Source organism: Lagopus muta, chromosome 5 (genome assembly GCF_023343835.1).
Source record: "Lagopus muta isolate bLagMut1 chromosome 5, bLagMut1 primary, whole genome shotgun sequence".
Taxonomy (NCBI): Eukaryota; Metazoa; Chordata; class Aves; order Galliformes; family Phasianidae; genus Lagopus; species Lagopus muta.
The window spans coordinates 32,357,272-32,382,385 of record NC_064437.1 but is presented as its reverse complement, the minus strand read 5'-3'; the positions used below and the strand labels follow the sequence as shown (position 1 = coordinate 32,382,385).

The window sequence follows — 25,114 nt, the reverse complement described above, 5'->3', positions numbered from 1 at the left end:
CTGTGACAGATTGTTGTGTTCATTCCTCCACACTTGCAGTAATGGATTCATAGCTAAGATATATTCATAGCCACTGCTAAGTTTCTCATGAGAGACGTTCTGTCTTCCTATATGGAGCTGCTTATATATATAGAGAGAGAGAAAGAGAGTTCTGTGTTCTGTTCTTTTTTCATAAAGCCACTTAGAAAAAGAAATATATATTACTAAAATGAAACAGTAACGTTCTATGTCTGGGGTCTGTACAAGCTTGTCATTTTAGAGACAAAAGTTTTGAAAGGTATTGAAATACATGTTCTTTAGGCTCAGATTTGTGAATTTCTCTATTGCAATGCATTTTTTGCGTGACTGATCTATTTGAAGCATCCATCTGCATTTTCTTGAAAAATTAAAATTATTTTGGCAGTGCTGTTTTGAAAACCAAGGTATGTTTTGCCACTGGCTAAGAACATTGTTACTGGGGATCAGGTGGTGTGATAATTTAAGTATGCTAACCTGATAATCTATTCATCTCATGCATAATGTTGATGAGAAAGTACTCTAGTGAGGAAGTACTTAGGAAATAGATTTAGCAATCTCTTGTTCAAAATCTCTGCTGTTACTTAAGGCTAACTTGAGTAGAAACGTTTTTTGTGGGAAAACAGCACTCTGATTCTAAGTTTCAGTATAGACATAAGTTTAAGTTATGTAGAATAGTGAAGGACTCCCATTTGGGGCAACTTTGGTACAGTCAGTCATCTCAATAAATGTTTGCTTAATTTCTGTCGTATGCCTGGTTAATGAAACCTACTTCGTTCATCAGTAGAGAGCCTTTATGCATGTGATAGTGTATGCTTGACAGAAATCACTTGTAAAGCTGCTTTACTGCCTCTCTCTTCTTGCTAGGAAGATACCCTAAAACATCTGCTACAAGTGAATTGTCTTCCTTAACCTGGGAAAGTTTTGCCACGCTCAAAAATGAGGTGTACAGCATAGTGAGAAATATTTTTGCTTCTCTACTTTTAGGATCCTCCCATGTTGTGTGTTGAAGATGCCCAGTGTAGTTCGGCACCAGTGACAGGCTGCTGCTTTTGAAAAAGCTGTAATGCTGATAATTTTCACTAGAGACCAATTGAGAATTAAAAAAGAAAAAAAAAAAAAAAAGTAAAAAAATAGAAGTGTTATCTAGAATTCAATTTAGCTTAAATACTTTGTTGTTTAATGGGGACGTATATAAAAGTCAAGAAGAAGAAAATGAATGCAAAACATATTGGATGTTTTTCTGGTTCCTTTAGCTATTGTACAGATTGATGCCATAACTCTTGGCTCTTAGAATCAAAAGATGAAGTTGATTAGCTTGCCAAAAGAATCTTCAAATGCAGAGTCAATTTTAGATCTCTGAGGTCTCTGGTTCACCCTGAAGGTTGAGACAGATGCATCCACCAAAAAGTTCTGGACTCGATCCTTGTGAGCTAATTTTGCTGTGATTGTATTGTTTGGTGAGGATAACAGTTACTCTTCTTGAGTTGCTATGAAATTAGAGGTCTGCATAATGCTTTTGCTGTGCTGAGTTGTAGCATACCGTGCCCACATCTGCAGAGTAAGTTGTCTCCTGATGACTTTCCCCTTCTGATATAATTTGCCTCGTGTATTTTGCCACACCTACACTGCAACTTACAGCGAGTTGTCTGCGTGATGTTTCAGACTCATGGTTTTTGTCACAAAGCTTCCATGGGAGCCCAGATGACATACCAAAACTGCAGGTGACTGACGTGGCAGAGCTATAGTCCTCACAGCTCTGTTTGGATCTCTCTGATGAGCATAAAGGAAACATGACTGGACTTAATGCTCCCGGTGACGTTTTCTTTCATTGTGAAGCTGCAAGTTAAAACTAATTCCTGTGCCAGTAGGAATCTGTTGGAATTTCAGACTCTACAGTAATAAAGAGATGAGCAATACTCCTGTTTTGTTATGCTTCACTGGTGTTGTTTGCAGGTATGTGCATTAAATGTGTGTCTGGGTACCTGAGAGCATGGCCGTACCAGGTTCGTGGAAGCTGAAACTCCAGAGGGGAAAAAATACAAAGCTTTGCTCCTTCAGTGTGTACATCATTAGTGCAGATGAATCGGTGTTCCTATTTTTTTCAGTAGATCGTATCTGTGGGAGGAGATAAAACATTTCTCCTCTGTGTAGTAATTATATAGTGCTTTCTATTTGATTGGTTTTAGTTCAGTGATGTGTAGTCTACCAGGCTCTCCAGAGTATGCTGCCTTGCTACAAAAGGTAGATTGCCACCTCTCTTGTGCACCTGCACGAACGAATAGCAAAATTGCAGGAATTATTTTTGCTCTCTTGTCTGAGCTACTGCCTCCCAGGCTAGAACCTGGGAGCACAGCCCAGAGCACCACCAGCACTTCTTTTTAAGCCAGTTTATTATAGGTGGGAAAGACTGTGGCTCGGGGTGGGTGTGGGGATTATGTTGCTGCATTGTAGAGCACTGTGCTGGCCTGAGACTTAGGGCTGCTTATATTACAAGAAGCTAGCAGGAACAAAGGAGTGGTTGTAAAACTTGCACATGTAACATCAAAGCTAATTGGAAACACACGTCAATAAAAACATAACGTGTAATTATGATTTGGGTAGATTCTCCAAATCTGAAGGAGCAATGTGTGAGCATCAGAGGTTGTTACATCAACTGTCTCTTCAACAGACATCCAAGTTGTATGTGTCTCTGAGAATTGGGCCGAAGCAGCAATGTGTGGGAAATTAAGTTATTTAAGAGAGAGTGGTGAGGTGCTGGAACAGGCTTCCCAGAGAGGTTGTGGATACCCCATCCCTGGAGGTGTTCAAGGCCAGGTTGGATGGGGCCTGGGCAGCCTGGTCTGGTAGTAAATAGGAAGTTTGGTCGCCCTGCACGTGGCAGTTGGAGATTCATGATCCTTGAGATCCCTTCCAACCCAGGCCATTCTGTGAAATCTTATCTCTGTCTCTTGTCTACTGCATGTTGTGGAGATGATGAAAGCAGACTTCTTTCAGAGATGTGCTGTGAAAGAGCAAATGGTGCAAGATGCCACGTGGCAAATACCAATGAAAAGCTCTTTTCCCCAGTGACAGTGATCGAAGAGTGGAGCAGGAGCCCAGAGGAGTTGTACGGTCTCTGTCCTTGAAAATATTTGGCCTCCAACTGGCTGAGGCACAGAGCAGCCCTTGTGAGCTCCCATGTTCTCTGACAGCCTCCCTTATTCTCTGATTCAATTGAAGTCTAAAACCTGCCCTTGATATAGAAGGGATTTCGCTATTTTTGTCAGATGTGTTATCATCTGTGTTTAGATCATCTTTTAGAAAGCCCTGTAAAATCACTTCAGATTCTCTGAATTTCAAAAGCGTCGTTCTTCAAATGGCTTTGTGCTGCTTACAGTCCAGCAGGTAGTGACAGTAATGTGAAACACCATCTTTCTACTACTGAGGGAATGGAAATGAACAACCTGGTAGTGACTTTCTAATTTTCCCAAAACGGCCAATTTTAGGTCTGGCATCAGGAAGCGATCCTTGCCATCCTGCGGCCTCCAGCCTGCTTCACTGATTTAAATTTGGTGAGCATGCTGTGTTGTAAGAGCTACTGTATGAAAGCATTTTAGTATTTCTTCTCTGAAGCTTTTCAAGGGGGAATCAGTTCTGTTCTCTTGGAGTGTGCAGGCAACAAAGCAGTGTCACTTTGCCAGGAAGCATAAAAGAGCTTTCGATGTCCCTGACTTCCTGCATATGCTGGCTCATTTCAGCATTGGATGTAGGTGCAGCTGAGCTGTGCCCTTGCTTTGTGTATCTCTTAGTTGCCTTGGAACTTGGATCGTGGTTTGTATTGCAGCAAGAAGTAGATTTTGCAGAGCAGTCAAGGGATATGTGTGGGGTGAATCTGGTGTGATAACTTTCAGAGTTCTGATACACACCTGAAGTTAAACTTCATGTCACCAAGGAACCGTTACTGCAATTTGCTACTCTACTGGAGCGAGAGGGGGGACTCCAGATACAGGCACTTTGGGAAGAAGTTACAGGGTTTTTTGCTGAAATTCCTCTGATGCTTCCCAACAGTTTAGATTGTAGTGTTCTACTTCAATGCATTTTTCTTTTTGCCAAGGAATGCCAGAAAGAGGGCACTGTTTTGGGAACGCGTTGGCTGATCCTCTGCCATAGAGACTTTTCCAGTTGGTTCTTCCCTTTTTAACCAGAGATAAATGGGCTAAAGCAGCCAGAAGGATCTTACTTGTGAGCTGGAGTTCCCAAGCAAGTGCATGAGTGTGCATACACACACAAACAGCATCACTTCATTACGATAGTGAAAAACATTGCCTGCTACTTGCATGGTTCACATCCCAAGAGGGAGACAAAAGCAGTGAACTCTACATGGTTCTTCCTTCTGTTTTTAGCTTCCTTTTTTGCCTCGGTATAAATATTTTGTGTTGGTCTTCCTTCTCCCCTGTATGTGTATGTATGCATATATACATATCTGTACACAGTACCACTGGGTACTTTTTATATATTCAGAGTTGTTTTCCCCCCCAAAAAAAAAAAATTTAGTCATGAGCAAATTGTATTGCTCATTGTAATATTGTATATTACTGGCAGGGTTTGTGATGGACCTTCCAGTAATATTTTTATGCATCAAAACATGGCAAATTTAACAGTTGTTATCATGTAATTGCTGAAAATAGTACTTTTTATGCAAATGTCTGAAATTTTATGGGGATGGGGAATGGCCTTTTTGTGTTATCTAAGGTGAGAATAGTACTTTGTACCTCTGTAGTGTTTCCTTTCAAGAGGTTTTTGTACTGTTCCACAGCCATTGTCCATGCACCATATTTCAGTGTGAAGTGTATTCTACACTGGTAGTCTTAAGCGTGGAAAGATTTTGGTGTGACCAAAGGTGTGAAAGGCTTTTTTAACATCAGCGTACTTTCAGCACGGCGAATCAATAAGAAACAGGAGAGTTGGGCTTCAGTTTGTGATTAGAAGTGACAAGTTACTTGCAAACAGCCAGAGAGAATTCTGTTACGTACAGAATACTTACTGTGAAATTCTCATCAAGTATGTTGGGCAGGGAGGGAACAGGAAACTATTCAAAAGCTCTATCTAAAAGACATGCAGTTTTGATATTCAATAGGCCATCTCATTCTGGCCAGTCTTTAATATCCTTTAACTTTGAAGCACGTTCAATTTCATGTTACTGTTTTAATTTTTGCAGACTTCCAACAGGACCTTTGATATTCCTCTTACTTTATCTGGAGCAGTAGTTCTACGGGAGAGACTAAATTATGAGGAAAAGACTCGTTACTTTGTGATTGTTCAAGCAAATGTAAGTATACATCTCATAATAGCCATTTATAGTTCTAATTCAGGTGGCCCTTAAGTTCCTGGGTATGGATTTTTTCCTAGGAGAGGAAAAGCGTCTCTAAAATACCAGGTCTGATGCACTCTTATTCTGTAGACCCTATTTAAGATGTATCTAGGTGCTTTCTGTCATTAAAAGATTAGACATACTACTGCTGGTTAAAAAAGCTTGCTCAAGATGCATAGAAAAAAGCAACATTCTGGCGCAGGGAACAAGTTGCGTATTTGAAGTACAGCCCATGCAGAAAAGTGCATTCTAGTGTCACTAAGTGTTCATCTTCTAACACATCTAGCAATGCTAATTTGATGTCAAATGAGTTTAATGGATACAATTTGGTTGTATCTTTCATGTTTGAAAAGCAGTTTTCTTTGAAGAGGTGATTTTTCTTTGAAGTCATATTACATGGTTATATGGAGGTTTTTACACAGCGGCTAGCAGTAGATAATGCATTCCCAGGAGAAGAGTGACGTGTAAACTGTATCTAATACATCTGTCATCGCAGAATTTTTTTGTGCCTTTGAGGGCTGTGAAAGCCTTTTTTGTTTTGTTTTTTTGTTCAGATAATGGCTGAAATGAAAACTTTGGTTCTGTTGTTTACCACTGTTGTGGTACTGTTTCATTTATGGGGAAAAGGAGGATCCCCTGAAGCAATTTTAAGATAGTTTTAAAGTAATGTAAACTTGCTTTCCTATATATTTTGTGGTATGTTCAGCGTTTCCCTAGTAGAAGATGGGCTTAAAGGGTGTGCCTTTGTGCTCTTCGCTATGCTCTTGAATGTTCAGAAAATTGAAGGCTGTAGCTCTGAGGTTGAAGTTTTCATAATTATGTATTGTGTAGAATCTGCACATTTGGGAAGGTTATACACCTTGCCCTTACCTTTAACTTTAAATCTTTCTGTAGATTCTGACTTCTCAACATCTCACAAAATGTTTCCCATTTGCTCCCCAGGACCGAGCCCAGAATCTTCATGAGCGAAGGACGAGTACAACCACCCTCACAGTGGATGTGCTGGACGGGGATGACCTGGGACCAATGTTTCTTCCTTGTGTCTTGGTGAATAATACTCGTGACTGTAGACCTCTCACCTACCAAGCAAGCTTGCCAGAACTGACAGATCCTGTAAGTCCTCTTGATTTTTGTAAGTTTTCTGTGTTTGTTTTGTAACTGGTTGTCGTCTTTCTCTGTGAACACAATGGAGGACTGTAACTAGAAGGACTGTGCATGCTTTGTGTCAGGTTCTATGTGCTAAACAGATTAAAATTGAAGTAAAATACTTGTATGAATAGATGAAATTCCAACTTTGATACAGTGGTATATTGCTTGCTACAGGCTCTGAGTCTTGCTGAAGTTTGGTGAAATTGTGTAATTGCATTCTTAGCTCTGTCTTCATCGTAATCTTGAAATATTCTGAAAAACCACTTGGAGTAGGGTACTTGACTTGTCCCTCTTTTCCGGATTATTAGAGACTTCACGGGGAAGATTTTTAGGGAAGGAGGCCTTAGTTGTTTGTCCCTGGAAAGTTTCTTTGCCGTTGTATCTATTTTCAGTCAAGAGGCACTAAAGAGCAACTAGTGCTTATCCCATGTAGCTGCTTATACTGCATACACTGGTTAATACATCAGTTAGGATTAGTATAAAATTCAGTCATTTCACCCTTGGATATGCACAGTGGATCACAAAAAGAAGAGATGAGAGCTCTACAAAATCCTGATGCAAGATGATGCTAATTCTTCTTCCCTACAGGGGAAGAAGGCTGCTTGGTAGGCTGGAAGTGTGCATCTTTGGAGTAGGAGAAATGCTCTGCATTTGGCTAATATGATTTATGTAAGTTTCTTAAGCAATGCTGGTAAATGTCCTTTGGTTCATACATTTACAAAAAAGAAAAAAAAAGCAGAACCAGTTAAATCATTGGGCTTATCCCCCACCCGATCAACCTCTGACATTAGGTTAACTTTGACTATTGACAACGAGATCATGATTTCCCTTTTTCATCTCAGGACACTATCTCTGGCCTGCATTCTCTGACCAAGAGATGGGGAGGATGAGGCTGAAAGTTTGGAGGTTCTTGCTATTTTCTGGCTTATTTGCTTTGCTGTCTCGTTCCATGTAGACTTTTGCCATCCCACAAGTTAGGCTTCCAGCTCTGTCTGGGCTTGGGCCCTGGAGCAGGGCAGCTGCCCTGCTTCTTTGACACAGGATGACATCCTTAGCAAGTTTCAAAATCTCTCACATCCAATCTAGATCCAGCTGAAAATGTCACTAACATATGCAGGAGTTCATCAGTTCCTTCTATAGAGACCAACAGTACAGGCTCTGGTTAAATAGCCAGTACAATATCTGGGAGATGAGAGGAAGCTTTATAGCAGTCATGATGTTCAGTTATTGTGCTTTTTGTATAAGAAGGGTCTGGGACAAGTTTCAGGGAATTTATGTAAGTCAGACTGGAGCTGATGTCAAACTGGAGGGAGATTGGATCTTACAAGCCTTATGCACCTCAAATAGAGATCATTTCTCTGAGCTGAGAAACTATTCCTCACAACTGCATCCTTATTTTTAAGTTATAGCAAGAACGGAGCCTTGACACTCAGCTTGTAATAGCAGAAAATCAGGAGGGAAGGGAAGGGATATTCCATATATAATCTTACTAGTCTGATTTATGCTACTCTTTTTTCACTTCTACACCTTGGTATTTCTAATTGCAGTGGCTGAATTTGACTTTGTGAATACATGCATTAGATGAATGTGGCTTGCATGTAACATCATTTGAAGGAAACTGCATGTTATTCCTCAGCTCAGTACGTGGCCTCATCAGGGTTAGTGGGGTACCCAAGCTAAGCAGGGAATGAGAGATTGTGACCCCATTTTATCCACACAGATCAAGTGGCATTCACAGTACAGAGGCAGGTAAGTGCTTGGTTGTTACATTAATTTATTTGTTTTTAATCTACCTACCAAAAGGCAGGACAGAGGTCATCTACTTGTCCTGAGGCAGCTCTGTCTTCATTCTTGCCCTTGCTGTGGAGAGGCATGTGCTGGGCGCTACAAGGCAAAGTGATGTCTGCCAGGAAGGCCTGCAGAAATCTGGCTAGTGATTACTTCTGAGTTGCAAAATACATTCGTTTGACTGCCAAAGCTGTTCAGGTGCCAGCTTTTTTTGTTTTCTTTTTGGCTGTTTTGTGTCAAATTGCACCTTGAGAGGTCTGATCTGTGACACGAGAAACTGGTTCTCTTGATAAAAATAGCTGCTATTTGCTGTTTATCTTTTTGCAGTGACGCAGCTGTTTTGATAAACATAAGTGGAAGAAGGATGTGTCTACCACAGCTTTTACCTTGGTACTTGAAATATTTACCTGGCTTGTAAATTATAATGCAATTAGGCAATAGAACAATTTTATATTTATAAAATAATAATTAAGAAAAATCCCTCAATTAATAAAACACACATTTGTCCTGCAAACAGCAGTATGATAGAGGTGCAGAGAGTCCTCTGGCAGTGAAGTAATGGAATCCTCCGATCTGATGAAGCAGCCTGGGCAGAGAAACTCAGTCAGAAGTATTTTGGAGATGGCTGCATGATATAAAGAAGTTTGCAGTACACCACATAGGCAAGAATCCATAATGATGCAGGACCCTATCCCCAGTGTCAGGTTGTATAGAAGCTGATGGTGGCCATTGTACTCCCTAGAATGCTTGATGTCAATTTACTTGCACTAATTAGTTTTTGCTTCCTTTTTGAAAATCAAGATTTACTACTCTGTAAGATTTGAACCTTTCAGCAAGAGTAGCAAATAGAACAGAATATACTGTCCCTAATGGTATTTCCCTAATGTCTTTCCCTAATGGTAACTACTACATAGGCTAAAGGAGAATTATTAGACCAGCATCATCATTTACTTTTTAAGTACTTTTTGTATTTTTTACAGCAAACATGAAAAGGAATATTAATGAATCTTTAACAAGGAATGTCAAGGAGTATTCAAAGTAGTAGCTTAAAAAGTCCTGCTTTACATTATGTCTACTCGACTGACCCCTAAAAGGGAGCACTTATAAGTAAAACATTAAATGTAACTGGAAATAAAAGGTTCTGGGTTTTTTTGGTCTTACAAGATTAGTTGTCTTTAATTGGCCTTAAACAATTTGCTGAGTTTGCTGAGGTAAATAGAGTGTTTTCTTTCCAAGCTTGTTTCCTTTAGAAATTCCAAAGCAGTTTGATGCATTAGCAATGAAGCATCCATACAGCTTGGGCTTTGTTTATGGTCTTTGCAGGTGAAATGAAAGAGACCAGCAAAGTTAATGGATCTCTTCATTACCAGAGAAACAATTTTTCCTCAAAAACAGTACCAGCACTTACATTATGCCTTCTGAGAGTTGATCTGATGTCTGCCTTGTGGCAGTATTAATAATTCTATTAAATCTGTTCCAGGCTGTGTGGAGTGCTGTATGATTAGTGTTTATACACTTGTAATTAAAAACAAAAAAAAAAAAAAAAAAAGAAAAGTGTTTTGCATTTCTGCTATTTGCACAGATGGTGCAAACTGTCCCAAAGCTGCACATCTTCCCGGCAGAGCCAGAGGTTATCTGATGGTCCCATCTGGTGGGCATATAGAATAACGTGTGATAATAGTATTTGTAAGTCAGCACGTTAACTGAGCATGGCCAGAAGGTAGGACTTCATCAATGGCTGCCTCACTTTGTGACTCTCCCTTCTGCAGCTCATCACCAGTGATCCACTGTAATTAAGTGCCATCACAGTCTCATTAGGGCTATTACAGAATTGTAGCAATTGGAAGGGACCTCTGGAGATCACCTAGTCCAGCCCCTGCTGAAGCAGGTTCCCTACAGCAGGCTGTACAGGAGAGCATCCAGGTGAGTCTTCTGTATCTCCAGAGGAGTAAACTTCATGACCTCTCTGGGCAGCTGTTCCTGTCTGTTGTCACCTTCACAGTAAAGACGATTCTCCTCATGTTCAGATGGAAGTTCCAGTGCCTGTTCCTTCTTGTCCTGTTGCTGGACACCAGAAAAGATCCTGGCCTTATCTGCTTTACTCTCACTCATTAGATATTTATAAGCATTTATAAAATTCCCTCTATCTTCTCCTCTCCAGTCTGAACAGCCTCAGGTCTCTCAGCCTTTTCTCATATGGGAGATGCTCCAGGCCCTGGCTGTTTTTGTGGCCCTCTGCTGGACTGTCTCTAGAACATCCCTTGAACTGAGCAGCCCAGGTCTGGACACAGTGCTCCAGATGTGGCCTCACCAGGGCAGAGCAGAGGGGAGGATCACCTCCCTTGACCTGTCGGCCATGTTCTTAATGCACCCCAGGATACCACTGGCCTTCTTGGCCACGAGGGCACGCTGCTGGTTCATGACCTACCTGTTGTCCCCCGTGACACCCAGGTCCTTCTGTGCAGAGCGCTTCTTCAACAGTTTATCCTCTAATCTGTACAGATGGACGTGGTTGTTCCTCCCTAGATGCAAGAGTTGCCCTTCTTAAATCTTCTAAGGTTCCTCTCTGTTCAGTTCTCTCTATGATTACTGCTAAGATAACATAAGCACCAGTTACTGTTGTGAAATGGTTGTATTGTTAAAACTTCCTAGAGTAGGCAGAATCTCTTCCTCCGGAGTAAACAAACTTTTCACCTATGGAGAGCACATTAGCTATTCTGAATGCTTTATCCTGTGTAAGGTGAGCACTGGGAGCTCAACTGCTTTATTGCTGCTGAAGCTCAAACACAGCTAAATTAACAGCCTGTAATTCACACCTACATTATTTATGGCTTCCCTGGGCTTTAATTTGCTTGTGAAGTCCCACCTGTTGTGTCTGATTCAGAAGTTCTCAGGGAGGAGAAAATGAAGTTTAAACTCTTCTGAAATTCATTGCAAAAATTATCTTGCAGAAAAGACACCAAAGCCCATGACAAAACAACATTCAAGTCATTATTTAAAGTTCTGTCTCATAATACAGATGCAAATCTTAATTTCCTTTAGGAGAGTGTAAGCTACAGCTTCAGTGATGTTTTAAAATGAGTTAGCATAAACTTTTCAAAGAATTGAAGTTCCAAAAGCTGAGTATATTGCTTTATAACAAAAAGAAAAGCAGTGTCTGCCTCTGACAGGTGAAAGGTTACATGTTTGAACCACCTACTTAATTAGTCCAAGTACTAGTCTGTTTTTCCTAATTGTTACTGTCCTAGTTAATCTTTAGGAAATAATTCACTGTTAGCTGTATTTCAGTTTCTGAGAAAACCTTGCTTTTTTGCATCATTTTATATTTGCCTCTATGTTTTCTGTATCTGGTTAAATCTAGTAATATTTTTTCTTCGTCTCAGAAAGTCTTTAGTAAATAATATTTGACTAACAATATGCTCAAGTCATTAAATTAAAAAAGAAAAAAAAAACAACAACCCTTGTGTGTCTCAGCATTGGAAGGATACTTTCTCCTACTTCTTCCCTCTTTAGTCAATTCTTGATGTACTTATTCTGTGAAGGTTTTGTCTTTTTCTGTGCTCAGTTATTTTTCATCGTCCTGCAAAAGGCTGAAAGGCAATTAGCAGTTAAACATAGATTAGGCCGATATAATCAGCTGCTGGGCTGGTTTTTGCAACAGACTGATTCATTATCAGGTTCCATCAGATAATTATCAGTCCACATGAAAAGTCATGTACTCTGTGACACCTACGTGGCTTTCTTTGTGCTGATTCAAGATTCAGCACTTTAAACAACTAGCAGTGTTATGGAACATTGCTTATTAACGCACAACTGATGAATCTTTCTATACAGAAAGTATTTATTTTTGTGCCGGTTGTCCTGGAGTCCGTAGGAATTGTCAGCAGGGACTTCACAATCTATGGGCCTAGCAGCCCTGTGGAGCGCTGGGGCTCGAGGAGATGGGTCTGAGCATAGGATCACCAGCTTAAAGCCAATGACAAAAAGCTCCTCCAAACAAACAGTAGTTTTGTAGTTTGGAAACTACAAAAAACTGACTTCTGATGGTAAGGTGAAATCTACTGGCACAAAAATTGAGTTTTGTGATTTTTTTCTTTTTTCACCAGAAAATTGGATCTTAGGTTTTGAATAATTCATGGAAGGGGAAAAAGATTCATTTACTTTCATATATGCATCTGCATACCTTGTTGATTCATAGTGTTCCAAATTTAAAATGTACAGTAAATACAACAAAACTTCAGCTTATCTTGACGAAGTGAACAAATAATTCTTACTTGAGCTTGTGCATCTTTTGCAGAATTCCAAGCTAGTGATAAAGATGTGTTTTGCATCAGACCAATGATTATGCCATCAATTGAGAGCTGCTTTCTAAAAGCCGCCTTTTATATTTTCATTACTTGCTTGTATTCTGAAGTCTGTCACATGATGCTGTAGGGAACACAGGGCACCTCTTTAAGATAACAGGCCCAGTTGGTTCTGCCCAAATAGCAATTACACTTACTGTTTATAAGTAATAAACATTGCAAAGGTTGTGCTGCTTTTCAGTACCTTTGAGTGTATGGCAACCACATAACAATTGTTTCTGAAGGGATTTCAGGACAGTTCCTTGTTATCTGATTGTACAGTCACTGGGTTTTTCTTTCCAATTCAGTTGTTGGTTAGGTATGCCACGTTCAAATCATAGAATGGCCTGGGTTGAAAAGGACCACAATGATCATCTAGTTTCAACCCCCCTTCTATATGCAGGGTCACCAACCACCAGACCAGGCTGCCAGGAGCCGCTGGTTGTGGAAGTGCTCGTGGCTAATTGAGCAAGTTTGTTAGGTTCTGAAGCAGTTGTGTCTCTGCATGCCTTTTTCTTCTTTATCACACACACACACACACACACACACACACACATATGCACACATGAACAAAGACTTGAAATCTTTTATTTAAAAATGGAAAGAGACGAGCCAACTTTTTGGCTTATTTTGTGTATGTAGACTACGTGCTGTGCTTATGATTTAGTTACAGCGAGCATCAGGTGAGATTTAATTGGTTTCTAATTATTCTTTCTCAGCATAATAAATGCTCTCAAGGTTTTGGGACTGTTAGTAAATGCACTGAAGTTTTTTTGCTTGCTGTGTGAAGCACTGTAACATGATTCTAAGGATAACAGTCTTGGTGTATTAAGGCACCTAACTCATGATTTAGATAAACCCATGTAGTGTACAGTAGAGTTTCTACTCTACTGGTTGTCAGGGATGATATTTATTCTTCATCCTAGAATGAGTCCAAAATTGAGCACAGTTGAACATTTAGAGTGTCACTTTTTTTTTTTTTTTTTTTTTTTTTTTTTTTTTGCTTTTATCAGTAGGAGAATCGTGTGTTTCTCTTAACATTTTTGGCAAGGAAAGAATCACAGAATTGCAGGGGTTGGAAGGGAGCTCAAGAGACCATTGAGTCCAACCCCCTGCTAAAGCAGGCTCCCTACAGCCGGTTGCACAGGTAGGTGTCCAGATGGGTCTCGAATATCCCTATAGAAGAAAAATCCACCACCTCTCTGGGCAGCCTGTTCCAGTGCTCCATCAACATTACCATAAAGAAGCTGTTCCACATGTTAGCACAGAACATCCAGTGTTCAAGTTTCAGGCCATTACTCCTTATTGCTACACACTGCCGAGAAGAGCCTGGCCTCACCCATTTGCCTCCCACATCTCTTTACAAATTTGTAAACATTAGTCTGATCCTTCCCCCTAAGTCTTCTTTTACCTGAGCTGAACAGACCCAGAAGTGATCTAGCATTTTGCATAAGTGGCTGTGCAATAACATATGGCATTTAGACTTAGCTGAAGTTGGCAGTATGTCAGGGGAGTCTGGTTGTTTGTAGAGACATATCTTGCTGCCTAGCCTGGTCTTTAGTGTTACACTTTCTGAGAAGTTTGGGGTCTTTTTCTTCCATCTAATTCTTTATCTCTTCCAATATTAGAAACTCATCTTAGTTTTGCATACTGATGTGCATTTCTCAGTAATCAATACATGGAAAACAGCAAATTTCTTATTAAATGTGTTGTGTTCATCTGTGACTTAACTAGCTTCCCAACGCCTGAGGATCTCTTTTGCCTTTAAAATAACAAATGCTGGTGTTCTTCGTATCTCATGGCTTCAAGGCTTGATAGGAATGAGAAGTAAGCATGCTTAGTTTTTAGATGAATGTTTAGTTTGGAACAACAACTTCAGTCAGCCATTATTTCAAAGTTCCTATGTAATCAGTGTGACAAAAGATAGAAGGTGAAAGTTAAAGGTTACTGCAGCTGTTCCCTAATAGATGTAGGAGCTCTGGATGATGGAAAATCAGGCCTCATGTTATAGTATAGGCTGTTAAATGCTTGGTTTCACCATATGTATGTTGTCCTCATTTCCATTTAAGTTCATCGTATGTAATATCATAATCATTTTGCATTTTGTTCATAACTGCTCCCCTTTCTGAGTATTAGACCCAATAATACTGGGAAGTCTTTATTTCCCAGAATCACAGAATCACAGAATTGTAGGGGTTGGAAGGGACCTCCAGAGATCATCGAGTCCAACCCCCCTGCCAAAGCAGGTTCCCTACACCAGGTAGCACAGGTAGGCATCCAGGCAGGTCTTGAACATCTCCAGAGAAGGAGACTCCACCACCTCCCTGGGCAGCCTGTTCCAGTGCTCCGTCACCTCACTGTAAAGAAGTTCTTGCGCACATTTGTGCGGAACTTCCTATGCTGCAGTTTCCGGCCGTTTCCCCTTGTCCTGTCTCCACTCACCATTTCCTACATGAGGGGTTTGTGTACTTTCCTGTCTATGCATTATGTATTAGAATATTTATCTATAGAAAGGCAGGGCAACTCTTGGTGCACGTTAGGCTGAATTTTCTGAAGACAGCATATGCTTTCACCTGTTTAGATATAAGGTAAATGAGTTCCTATGTATTTAGAAGCCAAAAATTAGTTGGTTATCAGCAGTGGCATCTGTCATTTCAGCCGTGCTACAGGAGCTAACTAGAGAAATTAAAAAAGTGCGCTGTACCTATACATTCTTAGGTTGTTTCTTATTCAGTAAATGAGAAAAGAATCTTCCTAGTGCCTGTGGCCCTTTGCCACTGGCTGAAAAATGAGCAAATTGACCCATTTTCCACGTATTAATCTTTCATTAGCAGTCTAGGTAAAACCTGAGGCTCAGATTAGGAAAGAGAAAATGAAGATTGATTTCTGTGACAGGTATGTGTTTGTCAGTGTATTTTTATTGAGAAAAGCAAATTGTTATGGCCCAGTTGTTTTCAGTGTATCTGAGCAGCGGGTAGCAATTTTTCTAATTAAATTTAAGCAGAGATGCGTGATGAACTGATATGCAATCTTGAATTACTTTGAAAGTTGGAAAGCAATTCAAATCTGATGATAAAATCCTCTCTTGGGTGCAGTTTCCCTTCTGACAGTTATGGATAAACTTTCCATTTGCTTTTTTTTCACTCTTTTCACTGTAATTACAGTAATATCAGAGGTTATCTGATAATAAGTTCAAGATAATGGACAATGTTAAATACACAGTAGAGTTCACAGCAGATTTACTAGCTTAATGTTTTTTTCAAATAACTTGATGCCAATGATTTGAATTAACTATGGAAATGGCTCTTTCAGCAAATCAAAATGGATGGCTTTGGTAAGCTATTGATTATCTGCTAGTGCGTGATAAGTAGTCATAAAAGGAGTTTTAAGTCTTCTGTTACAATTGATTGCCTGTCTTCCATATGCAGTCTCTTGATAAGTAGAGACTTTTTTTTTAACTGAAAACTAGTGAAGCATGAAAAGGTTGAAATAATAAGGATGTGAAGTCACAGGTAATTAATTTTTATGTATTTGGGAGTATACCAAAACAGTATGACTAATTAAAAAGAATTATCAGTAAAATTGACAGTAACTTTAATATGGGATCACATAAGCTGAGGACTGTTCTCAGTAATCTCTCCTAGGTAGGCGAGCATTTCACCTGCTTGAGTCACTGTCTCATACTGAAGATTAACTAGTGATTTTAAATATAGATGCACTTCAGTTAGAGGACAGGTAAACTTGTCTCTTTCTAACTTTAACAATACAGGAAATTGATTTAAATGTGGAATTATTAGGGTGGATATTCCCTCTCATTTATTTTGTATGCTGTAGAGGAGTGAGGCAGCTGGAAGGAGGACGAGTGATTTTCATTGAAAGATAGAACAGGAGCCCACATGGACATGGTTTTTCATAATGTGCACAAAGAATTGGTTAAATATGCCTCTTCTCCCAGGCAACAAACAGGACCCAAGGAAATGGCTGCAAGTTGTACCAGAGGAGGTTCAGGTTAGACGTAAGAAAGAACTTTTTCTCTCAGAGTGTGGTCAGGCACTGCAATGGCTGCCAGGGGGGTGGTGGAGTCGCCATCCCTGGCAGTGTTCAAGAGGCATCTGGATGACGTGCTGCGTGATATGGTTTAGTTTGTGGTAGCAGTGGTGATGGAAGACAGTTGGACTAGATGATCTCGTAGATCCTTTCTAACCTTGTGATCCTATGATTCTATGCTTTGCAAGCTTTGGGTTTTCAGTAATGCTAATCCTTCTGTAAATATAAAATTGCAGATGATCTTTGAACACATGCTTGGGAGGAGATAAACACGTTTGTTTCCAGGACTGGGTTATCAAGCAGCCTGTGATACACAGTAGTTATGGATCTCCCTGGTGGCCTCAGGAAGAGCAAGAACTCTAGTGCATCTCTAGACATCTAGTCAAGACTGTGTATTTGGCTGATGGTGAGGACAGGCAAATATTCTAGGTATTTATCAAGGGATAAAGTGAAGTTTTGAAGAGTTTCCTTCAATATTTTAATAATTGAAGGCAGTGGAGAATAAAATGGTAAAAATGACCGATTTGAAAATATGCATAACTTTAATGGAACCGTCTCCACATTCAGAAGAATTCTGTTGTTTGTAATTTTCTTTAGAAGCTTAATGGGAATGCTAATTGAGCATATTGAATTGTTATAGCTTTGTCAGAAGCTCTGAAGAAAAAGGGCTTTGATTTTTTGCTTGGAAAAGTAACTGTGGGGCTGTAATTAGAAGTCATTTCCTTTTAGAAATGAAAATAATCTTGTTTGATTCAAGCTGTGGACTGGCAGACGAGCTAAGTAAGCTAAATACATAAACGTTGAAGACAGATCTCCACAGTTCCTGAACGGGTTTGATGTGTGCAGTAGCACAGGTCTGCTGGTATAAGCCTGCTTCTCTTTTTATGATAGAATTAATGCCAAAAACCTGTGCAATTAATGAATTAGAAAAATTACCGAACAATCTAGTCTTAATTAAAATATCTTGTTATTTTATCCTGTCATGTTCTTTTTTCACTCTTGAATTTTCATTATGAAGTTAGGGGCAAAAAAACATACAAACAGCAGGTTGCCTTGAAATAAATAAGGCTTGAGCATAATATGCTAGGCTATGTGGCTTACAAAAATAATTGCAGCAGGAAAGTGTGGTTCCTTGGTTCTTCAAGATATCCCACAACACGGTGTTTGGGACTTTCTTGATCTCTGTGAAGTCATGAAGGGATTTCAGAGATGAAGTAATTGTGCCTTTCTCTCCTCTAAACCTTCACTTCAGGAGAGGAAAAAGTGCCTCAGAAAGCATCATCTCTGTCTCATTCCAAGCTCACACCTCTATCTTGAATTACAATCAGCTACTATTGTGAATTAATTGCTGTCTTGGATGTTTGCCATGACAAAAAAAAAAAAAAAAAAAAAAAGCCACTTTGACAATATGCTCTTCTGTTTTCTATTTCATAAAACAATGTTTGTTACAGCATGAAAAGCAGCTATTGTCAAAGAGGAACTGTGTATATTAATTCACTTGATCTTCAAATGTCATTTTAGAAACATTTAAAAGTTTTAGATGTTGACATTTAGACAAAGTGCTTTTACAGTGGTGCCTTATCAGTGAACTTCACTTCAGAAAAAATCTCATTGATGTTGTAGCATCGTTTCTCATAGAGTTAATTATAATTTCCATTGCTAGCTTACCCTATTAAACTGTAAACTAACTGTTCATTAAGGGTTTGGTGGGGAAATTGCTTCTCTTGTCATTTTGTTGTCACAATATACAGGCTGCAGGCTATAGCAGGTGTCCAGATGATCAAATATTATTGCAGTAGTTAAGATTCTGTAGACAGGGACAGGTATACATCCGTAGAGAATTGGAGATAAAAGAGCAAAGACTTCCTCTCTGGGGTACACACGTCTTCCCTGAGCAGCTTGTCATCATCACCAGGTCCAGTGGCTGCTCTGGGAAAGGGGGCAGCAGCTTTTCCTTCAGGAATAGTACTGGGATTTGAGAAAAACATGCAAATATTAGAGTAGAATTTCACTACATTTGAAAAAGATGCAATGATGAACTTTATCTCATTCAGTAGAATAGAAGCTTAATACAGATGTATCTGTTCATGGAAAGGCAGAATTGCTTCTCTTAGTAAAGTAGATGTTTTCTTCCAAAAATCAAGTATGTGGGAATAGTAAGCTGCATGTATATGCACCCACAATGTATCTATGCAACTGTACAAACTTATTAAAAATTGTTTACTAAATTTTATTTAAATTTGCTGAAAAAAAATAATTAAATGTGTTTGGGAAACTAGTTTTTCTATAATCTTCCCTTTAAAAGAGGTAGTAATGCCACTGTTAACGTTACCATTAAAGAAACACGTTAAAGTGGTCATGATTATGGCGGCAGTCAATTTTGTATCTCAATGTCTGCATTAAATCTCTGCTTAAATTTTTCTGTTGACGGAGCAACAAATGTGAATGAGAAAAGAACAGTGGTGGGAAGAGCTTGAACAAGTAAGATGATAAGCAATTGCAGCTGGCATTCCTGTGTCTGAATAAGAGAAGTACGTACCATTTATTTGGAAAAATAGGATAAATAATTAGCAAAGTTAATGTAAATGTTTCTTCTCAAAGCTTAAAGTAACGTTCTGTAGCATTGGTACCGTTTTTGCATTTTAAGTGAATTGCTGTACTGCTACTTTTGCCTGCAGTCCCACAGATGAAAGGGTCCAATCAGTGGCACCGGTTCTGGTTCCCCAGAGGGTTCTCCTATGGCACAATTAGAAGTACTGTCTTAAAAACTCATGCTGGAGATTTGTCGTCGTTGTTGTTTTCTTTTGTTCTATGAGCATGCCTGATACTTGTGCCATGCAGAACTTCTAGCCCCTATCATGCCTGTAGCAAGGAGCACCACAGCTTGACTCTGTTTGGATGAAGAACTTGGTTGTTCTGCCCATTTTCAGCCTACCACCAGCTGATTTGGTGAGATGCTTCAAGTTTCTGCCTCGGAAGAGGCTGTAAGCAGTTGATCCTACACACACTAACAATTTTACAGGCTCTTTGCATACCCCTTGTCTTTTTATCTAGGCTGAAAGATACTAGCCAAGCCAGGGTTTACTAGTGGTCAGGCAATTCCAAATTTTTGGTCGTACCACTGATCACATCTCTTTATGCGTCCTCTACTATATTATATTATAAACAATTCTTTTGGCATAGAGAAGCCATCAGCTTCTTCTCCTTAATAGCAGCAAGTAAGATTAAGTGTGTGCAAACTCAGCTGAAAGTAGCAAGTGTTGGCACAGTTTAAAACTCTATTTTTTCCCCATCTGAGATGAACGTGCTTAACAAAAGACAAAATGGGGATGATGTTTCATAGACTTTCTTGTTGTAATAAATCTGAGAAACTTTAAATCGTTACGTTAGTGTCGTGCTGATCTTTATCTTTTATTTTTGGTGAGTCTTTGTAGGTTTGGCTTGGATTTTGTAACTTGCTTTCCTGCGGCTCTTCTGTGCCTCGTTCTGAATCCTGAGCAGAAATAATGGCCAACAAAACAGTCTTTGTGGTTTGTATGAAAAAAAAAATACATGGGATGCCAGAAGGAAACGTTTATTGTTCTGTAACTGCAGTCATCACATTGTAACAAGCGCAACCTCCAAATTCAATTCTCACTTCTGCCTGAATTGCACGGGAGATTATATGTGCTCACTGAGTCATGAGGCCCATTGCATAATGCATTTCGTTTAGTCTCCAGCACAGGTTCTCTGTTGGAGACATTTCTTATAAAGAGTGTCAGACACAGAAAAAGCAATTTAGTAAGCACTGTGATCAGATCCTGATGCAATTCTTTTTTGGGCCCGCTGTTTCTGGAAGACATCATTGATAAAAATAGTCTCTATTTTCCTCCTTGTTCTGATTCATTATGTTATCTTACTGTTGCTTCAAAATATATTTCCCCCTTTAAGGTGGCTTGTTTTTTTAACAATAAGTGAAAGGAATTGTGTTTTTTTGACAGCGTACTTTAACAACTTGATCTATCTGGATATTGGAATTCTGCATTTTTCATTTTAGTAATCTGCATAAATGCTGGACGCAACAGAAAGCCGAGAACACAGCTACCATCCGTCACGTGAACAGTCAAGGAAGCTGCTAAAAGCTACCTGACAATTGCAGTGCTTAATTGAGAAAGCAGTTTACTGTTAATGGCCTCTCATGTCTTACTTCTTCCCATCAGTCAATAAGGCACCTTTTGTACCTCCAAGGGAAGACCTGAGAGAGTTCAGGCACGTTAGCTGCATAACTTATCCCCCGCTGCTTTTAGCCCATGGCTTCTAGGAATGGAGATGAACTTCTTATAAGTAAACAGAACTTTTGTATTTATTTTAAGTGATTATATCTGCAGGTCGACCTTCATCGTTGTTGCTTGCTGCTTATACATATGTTTGAAGGGGACAGTTTAAAAGATGATACTTTTATATGATTTATATTTATATTTTATATTTATATTTTATATGATTTATATTTATATATGATATATTTCATAATACTCGTATACTATAAAGATTCCTCGGGGCAGACTGGATTAACATAGTACCCATTCTGCTTGTGTTATTGCACAGTGTTCTTTCACCAAGGTGCTGCACACCAAAGCAGGAGTTGCAGGAATGCTGTTCAGATTTGATTTTCATCACAAGTGTGGACTTTCCATATAGTATGTTTGTAATCTGTAACATTGTGTGATAAGAACTGCTATCTGAGTGGAGCATGAGCCTTCCAGTTTAAGGAGTTTCAGGCAAGCAGCATGCCTGGGGAGCAGACTGCACATCTCAAGGGGAGGAACTTGGGTTTTAAAGGAGTTATTTTCCTCATGTGGCTGCCTCCTTTCTTGGGGAACGGTTTTCCAGAGCAAACTGTTTTGTGTCTGATACAGTAACTGAATTATTACTGTATTTTTACAGGTTGATTCTTAGAATATCAGCTAAATGCCATTTTTGCAGTGTAACTCCTAAAATGGGAAATCTTCATTGGAAAAGTGATATTTCCCACAGGTAGTCCAAAAGTTTACTGTTCTGAACTGTGTTAGAGGGGATAAGGAAAGCACATTCACCCTGCGTTGATGTCTTTGTCCCGTATCTGACCTTAAGAGGCAAGAAGAGAAGGGGAAGGATGAGACCCTGCAAGTACAGGCTTTGATGTGACATAATCAGTCTGACTAATGAGGCATTTTTGGTAGTATCTCAGCTGAATATGCTTTTTCAATCTTATTTTTTCATTTACATCGCTTGTGGTTGGATAGCTCCACAAAGTGTTTTCTTTTAATGGCACAAGAGTACTTGCCATCAAATTTATGTGTATTCACTGTCACAGCCCTCCTTGTATTGGCAGAGCATCCAAAGGAGCAGCAAGAAACAATGCTGGAATGGTTTTGTGATTCTTCCTGCTGTTTTAGTACTGTTTGTTGGCAGTACTGTATGCACTTCTGCACAGCATGGGAATCGCTTTGCTAATTTCTGATTCACAGCTTGTTCTCTAGCCTCACGTGTTCTTCTGCAAAGCACGTGGAGAACCAGTGTAACTAATAATTCATTAGCTCGTCTGCAACTTTGCTGGTTTAATGCTGTAGGGGTCGCTTTGAAGGAGTCGTGGGTTTCAGCACAGGGTGATGCATGTTGCTTTACGAATATTTTGTAGCTGACAAAAAGCTTCTCACTCTCTTCTGCGTGGGGGTCTTGCTGGTTCAGTTAGTTCGGCAGCCATGCTGTGCATGTGATGCATGCTGAAGGCCCCAGGCTTCACTGGGAGTGCACTGGATACAGATACAGCTCCCTGACAGGCCTGTGGTACAGGACTTTCCAGGGCTTAGAGTGACAGCATGAGCTGTCATGTGCTAGCTAATTGTGCTGATACTGATGACCTGTTCTGATAAAACACAGGCATCTCTGTTGCTTTACACAGAGAGAGGAACTCCAGGAAAAAAAAAAAAAAAAAAGTGATGGCTAAATGTGATATATTGTTTTATTTTGGAATATTTCAGGTTGCCAGTGAAACTTGCCACTGTGAAATATTGTGCTTCCTAGAATTTCAGAATACACATATGAGGAAATAAGAGCTACATCTCTTTATGCATACAGTTCAGGCATTGCAAAGCATTCTGTGTATCTTCTCTAGCTTTGTCCAAGCAATAGAGACTTTAAATTGTCAAATGTAAGAAATAGCCTGCATGTACCAGTTCACCCAATTCCTTTTGAACATTTTGTCCAACAACGGAAGGGCAGGGTGCCCTGTTATGACTTCTCTTGAAAGCCTATGAGCCACATGGTTGGTGCAGAATTCAGTTCCTGGTTTCCTTGGCTAAAAATACTATTGAGGATTGTCTCAATTCATCCCATAACTTGGGGAAAGAGAGGGTGTGTACTCAAGTAAGTACGTCCCCATATTCATTGTTTGCAGTTGGCCTGCACTCTGTGCTAGCAGTCATTAAAAACACTGGTGCTCATTGCAGGTGTCAATGCACACCACTTGACACAAGGCTAGCACAGTGCTTGTTTGGAAATGCATGGAAAAAGGTAATTTTTTAGTCATGTGTCACAACTGAGTGTCACTATCTATGCTATCAGTCTTCAGAGCCGGAAGCGATCCCTGTAGCGATGCTGTCATTTGAACTGATACTGATCCAAATACTTATTCACTGTTATAGTTTTTCCTAAAGTCTTCTAACTTCCCTCCCTGATATTCGTGAACATTATGACATGCAATATTGGAATTTAGTAGGTATGCTCTTTTCTCAATTGAATGTGTGTTCTTGTCAGGTAAAATGCACAGGGAGAAGTTTCAGATGGGAGTTGGAATGTCTATGATGCCCAGATTGAGACTGAATCATGGGCTGGTCCTCACCTGCCTTTGCTGTGGGTGGGCTGGTAAAGTCAATCATGTAAAGAGTTGATTAACTAATGAACTACTTGCTTAAAGCCAGCGGCATCTGAATTCGTTACAGTTAGCTGTTTAGTTTCGTGGATTTCATAGCACACAAAAGAAGCATTGCCTTGAGCAGAACTGGCAGTCTTAATTCAGCGTGGCATCATATGCGATACAGTGTGGGTCGCTTCATTGGGTATCCTCAACTGTTGTGTGGTCTTGCAGTAAGGATCTGGTACTTTGTGAGTCTAACAGGTAGTTATTTAGTAACAGAAAGTAGTGAGAGCAGTGTCAGGTACAAGCAGAGATGAGCTATTGATCTGAGGGGGTTTAGGTCACTTCAAAGCTGCTGTTCAGTAGTACATGAAGTCAGTGCTTTGTGGGAGGTGTCTGAGCGAGGATATAGGTACACAGTTCAAGTGCTTTTGCCTCTTTTAGAATTGCTCAGGTTGGAAAAGACCTTCAGGTTTTACTTCCTCAAGCAGCCCGTTTTCTCTTCTTTTTAATTAGCTTCCACCACAGAGCTCTCCTTTGAGGCAGAGTATGACAGTGATGTCTTTGCTGCGTGTCTTTTTGAAGGGTGATGGGATCTGACTTGCACTGATGGCTGTCACAGCCCTCGCTGTCATATCTGCGCTGAGTTGTGCTCTCTCTGCAGAGCTGTAGTCAGGAGCCACCTCCTGTGTGTCTGCAGATTGCCTTGTCTCTTCAAGGGCTGAGCAATGGCCAGAGCTTTTCTCTGACTGTGACATCCTGGGAAGCAGGGCTGGGCTTTAGCAGGGCTCTCTGAGCTCCAGTAGGTTTGCTACCCAGTGGCACCACACAAGTGGGACCTGGGAGATGCTGCAAGCACCCATTGAAGACTTTTCCATTTTCAAGTGCTCCCATAAGCAAGAAATACCATAGCGACTGTAGTCTGTTGAGCAAAGCATGTTTTGACTTCAAATTTTTCAAGTAATTGTAATCAAGTTTATGTACAACTTCTGGAAAGATCTTTAAAGTGCTTTTACAAATTCATTAACATAATTATGTTGTCATGGGTGCAGTTTTGTATTCATAGTTCTAATTCAAGTTTAAGTGAAAAAGATACTTGCATTGTTCACTGATTATCAAAATAATATGAAAATACCTTTAGTTTTGCTTCAAGGCACATCAATCTACTTCATTCAAAATGCCTTCAAATTATCCCCAAGTGTTGGAACTGATTGTGATTGATATTGTTGCATAGTAACTTCTACTCTGTGAGCATCCCATTCAGAGAGTGTGCAGTACTTAGAAAAAAACCAAATTGCATGTTGCATGGAAGAAAAAGGTGATGGATTTCATCTTTCATTCTTTGTTTTCTTATATACGACTTGGTTCTATTCTACTGATTGCTTTGGTTTGGAATAGTTAGTGTAGTGGCAGCAGTTCAAGCAAAATCTGCTATATTTCAAATCTGTTTTTTTTCTAAATGCTAATCTTCAACTTCTTGAAGTGGAAAGTAAAGCAAAGCCAATGTCCTTGCTCTCTGAGTTGCATATCCACTAAGCATTGCTG

General features: G+C 39.8%; 1 protein-coding gene across 9 annotated transcripts in view; it reads left to right on the top strand.

Annotated features, from left to right (window-relative positions):
* Positions 1-25,114, top strand: part of PCDH15 (protocadherin related 15) — a 678,253-nt gene that overhangs the window by 455,489 nt on the left and 197,650 nt on the right. For all 9 annotated transcript variants that reach the window (XR_007376985.1, XM_048944599.1, XM_048944600.1 and 6 more), the window contains 2 exons: positions 5,216-5,326; positions 6,311-6,481. Coding sequence is in view for 8 of the 9 variants with exons in the window: in XM_048944599.1 (XP_048800556.1) it covers positions 5,216-5,326; positions 6,311-6,481 (282 nt within the window). In the remaining variant the exon portion in view is untranslated. The remainder of the gene's footprint in view (positions 1-5,215; positions 5,327-6,310; positions 6,482-25,114) is intronic.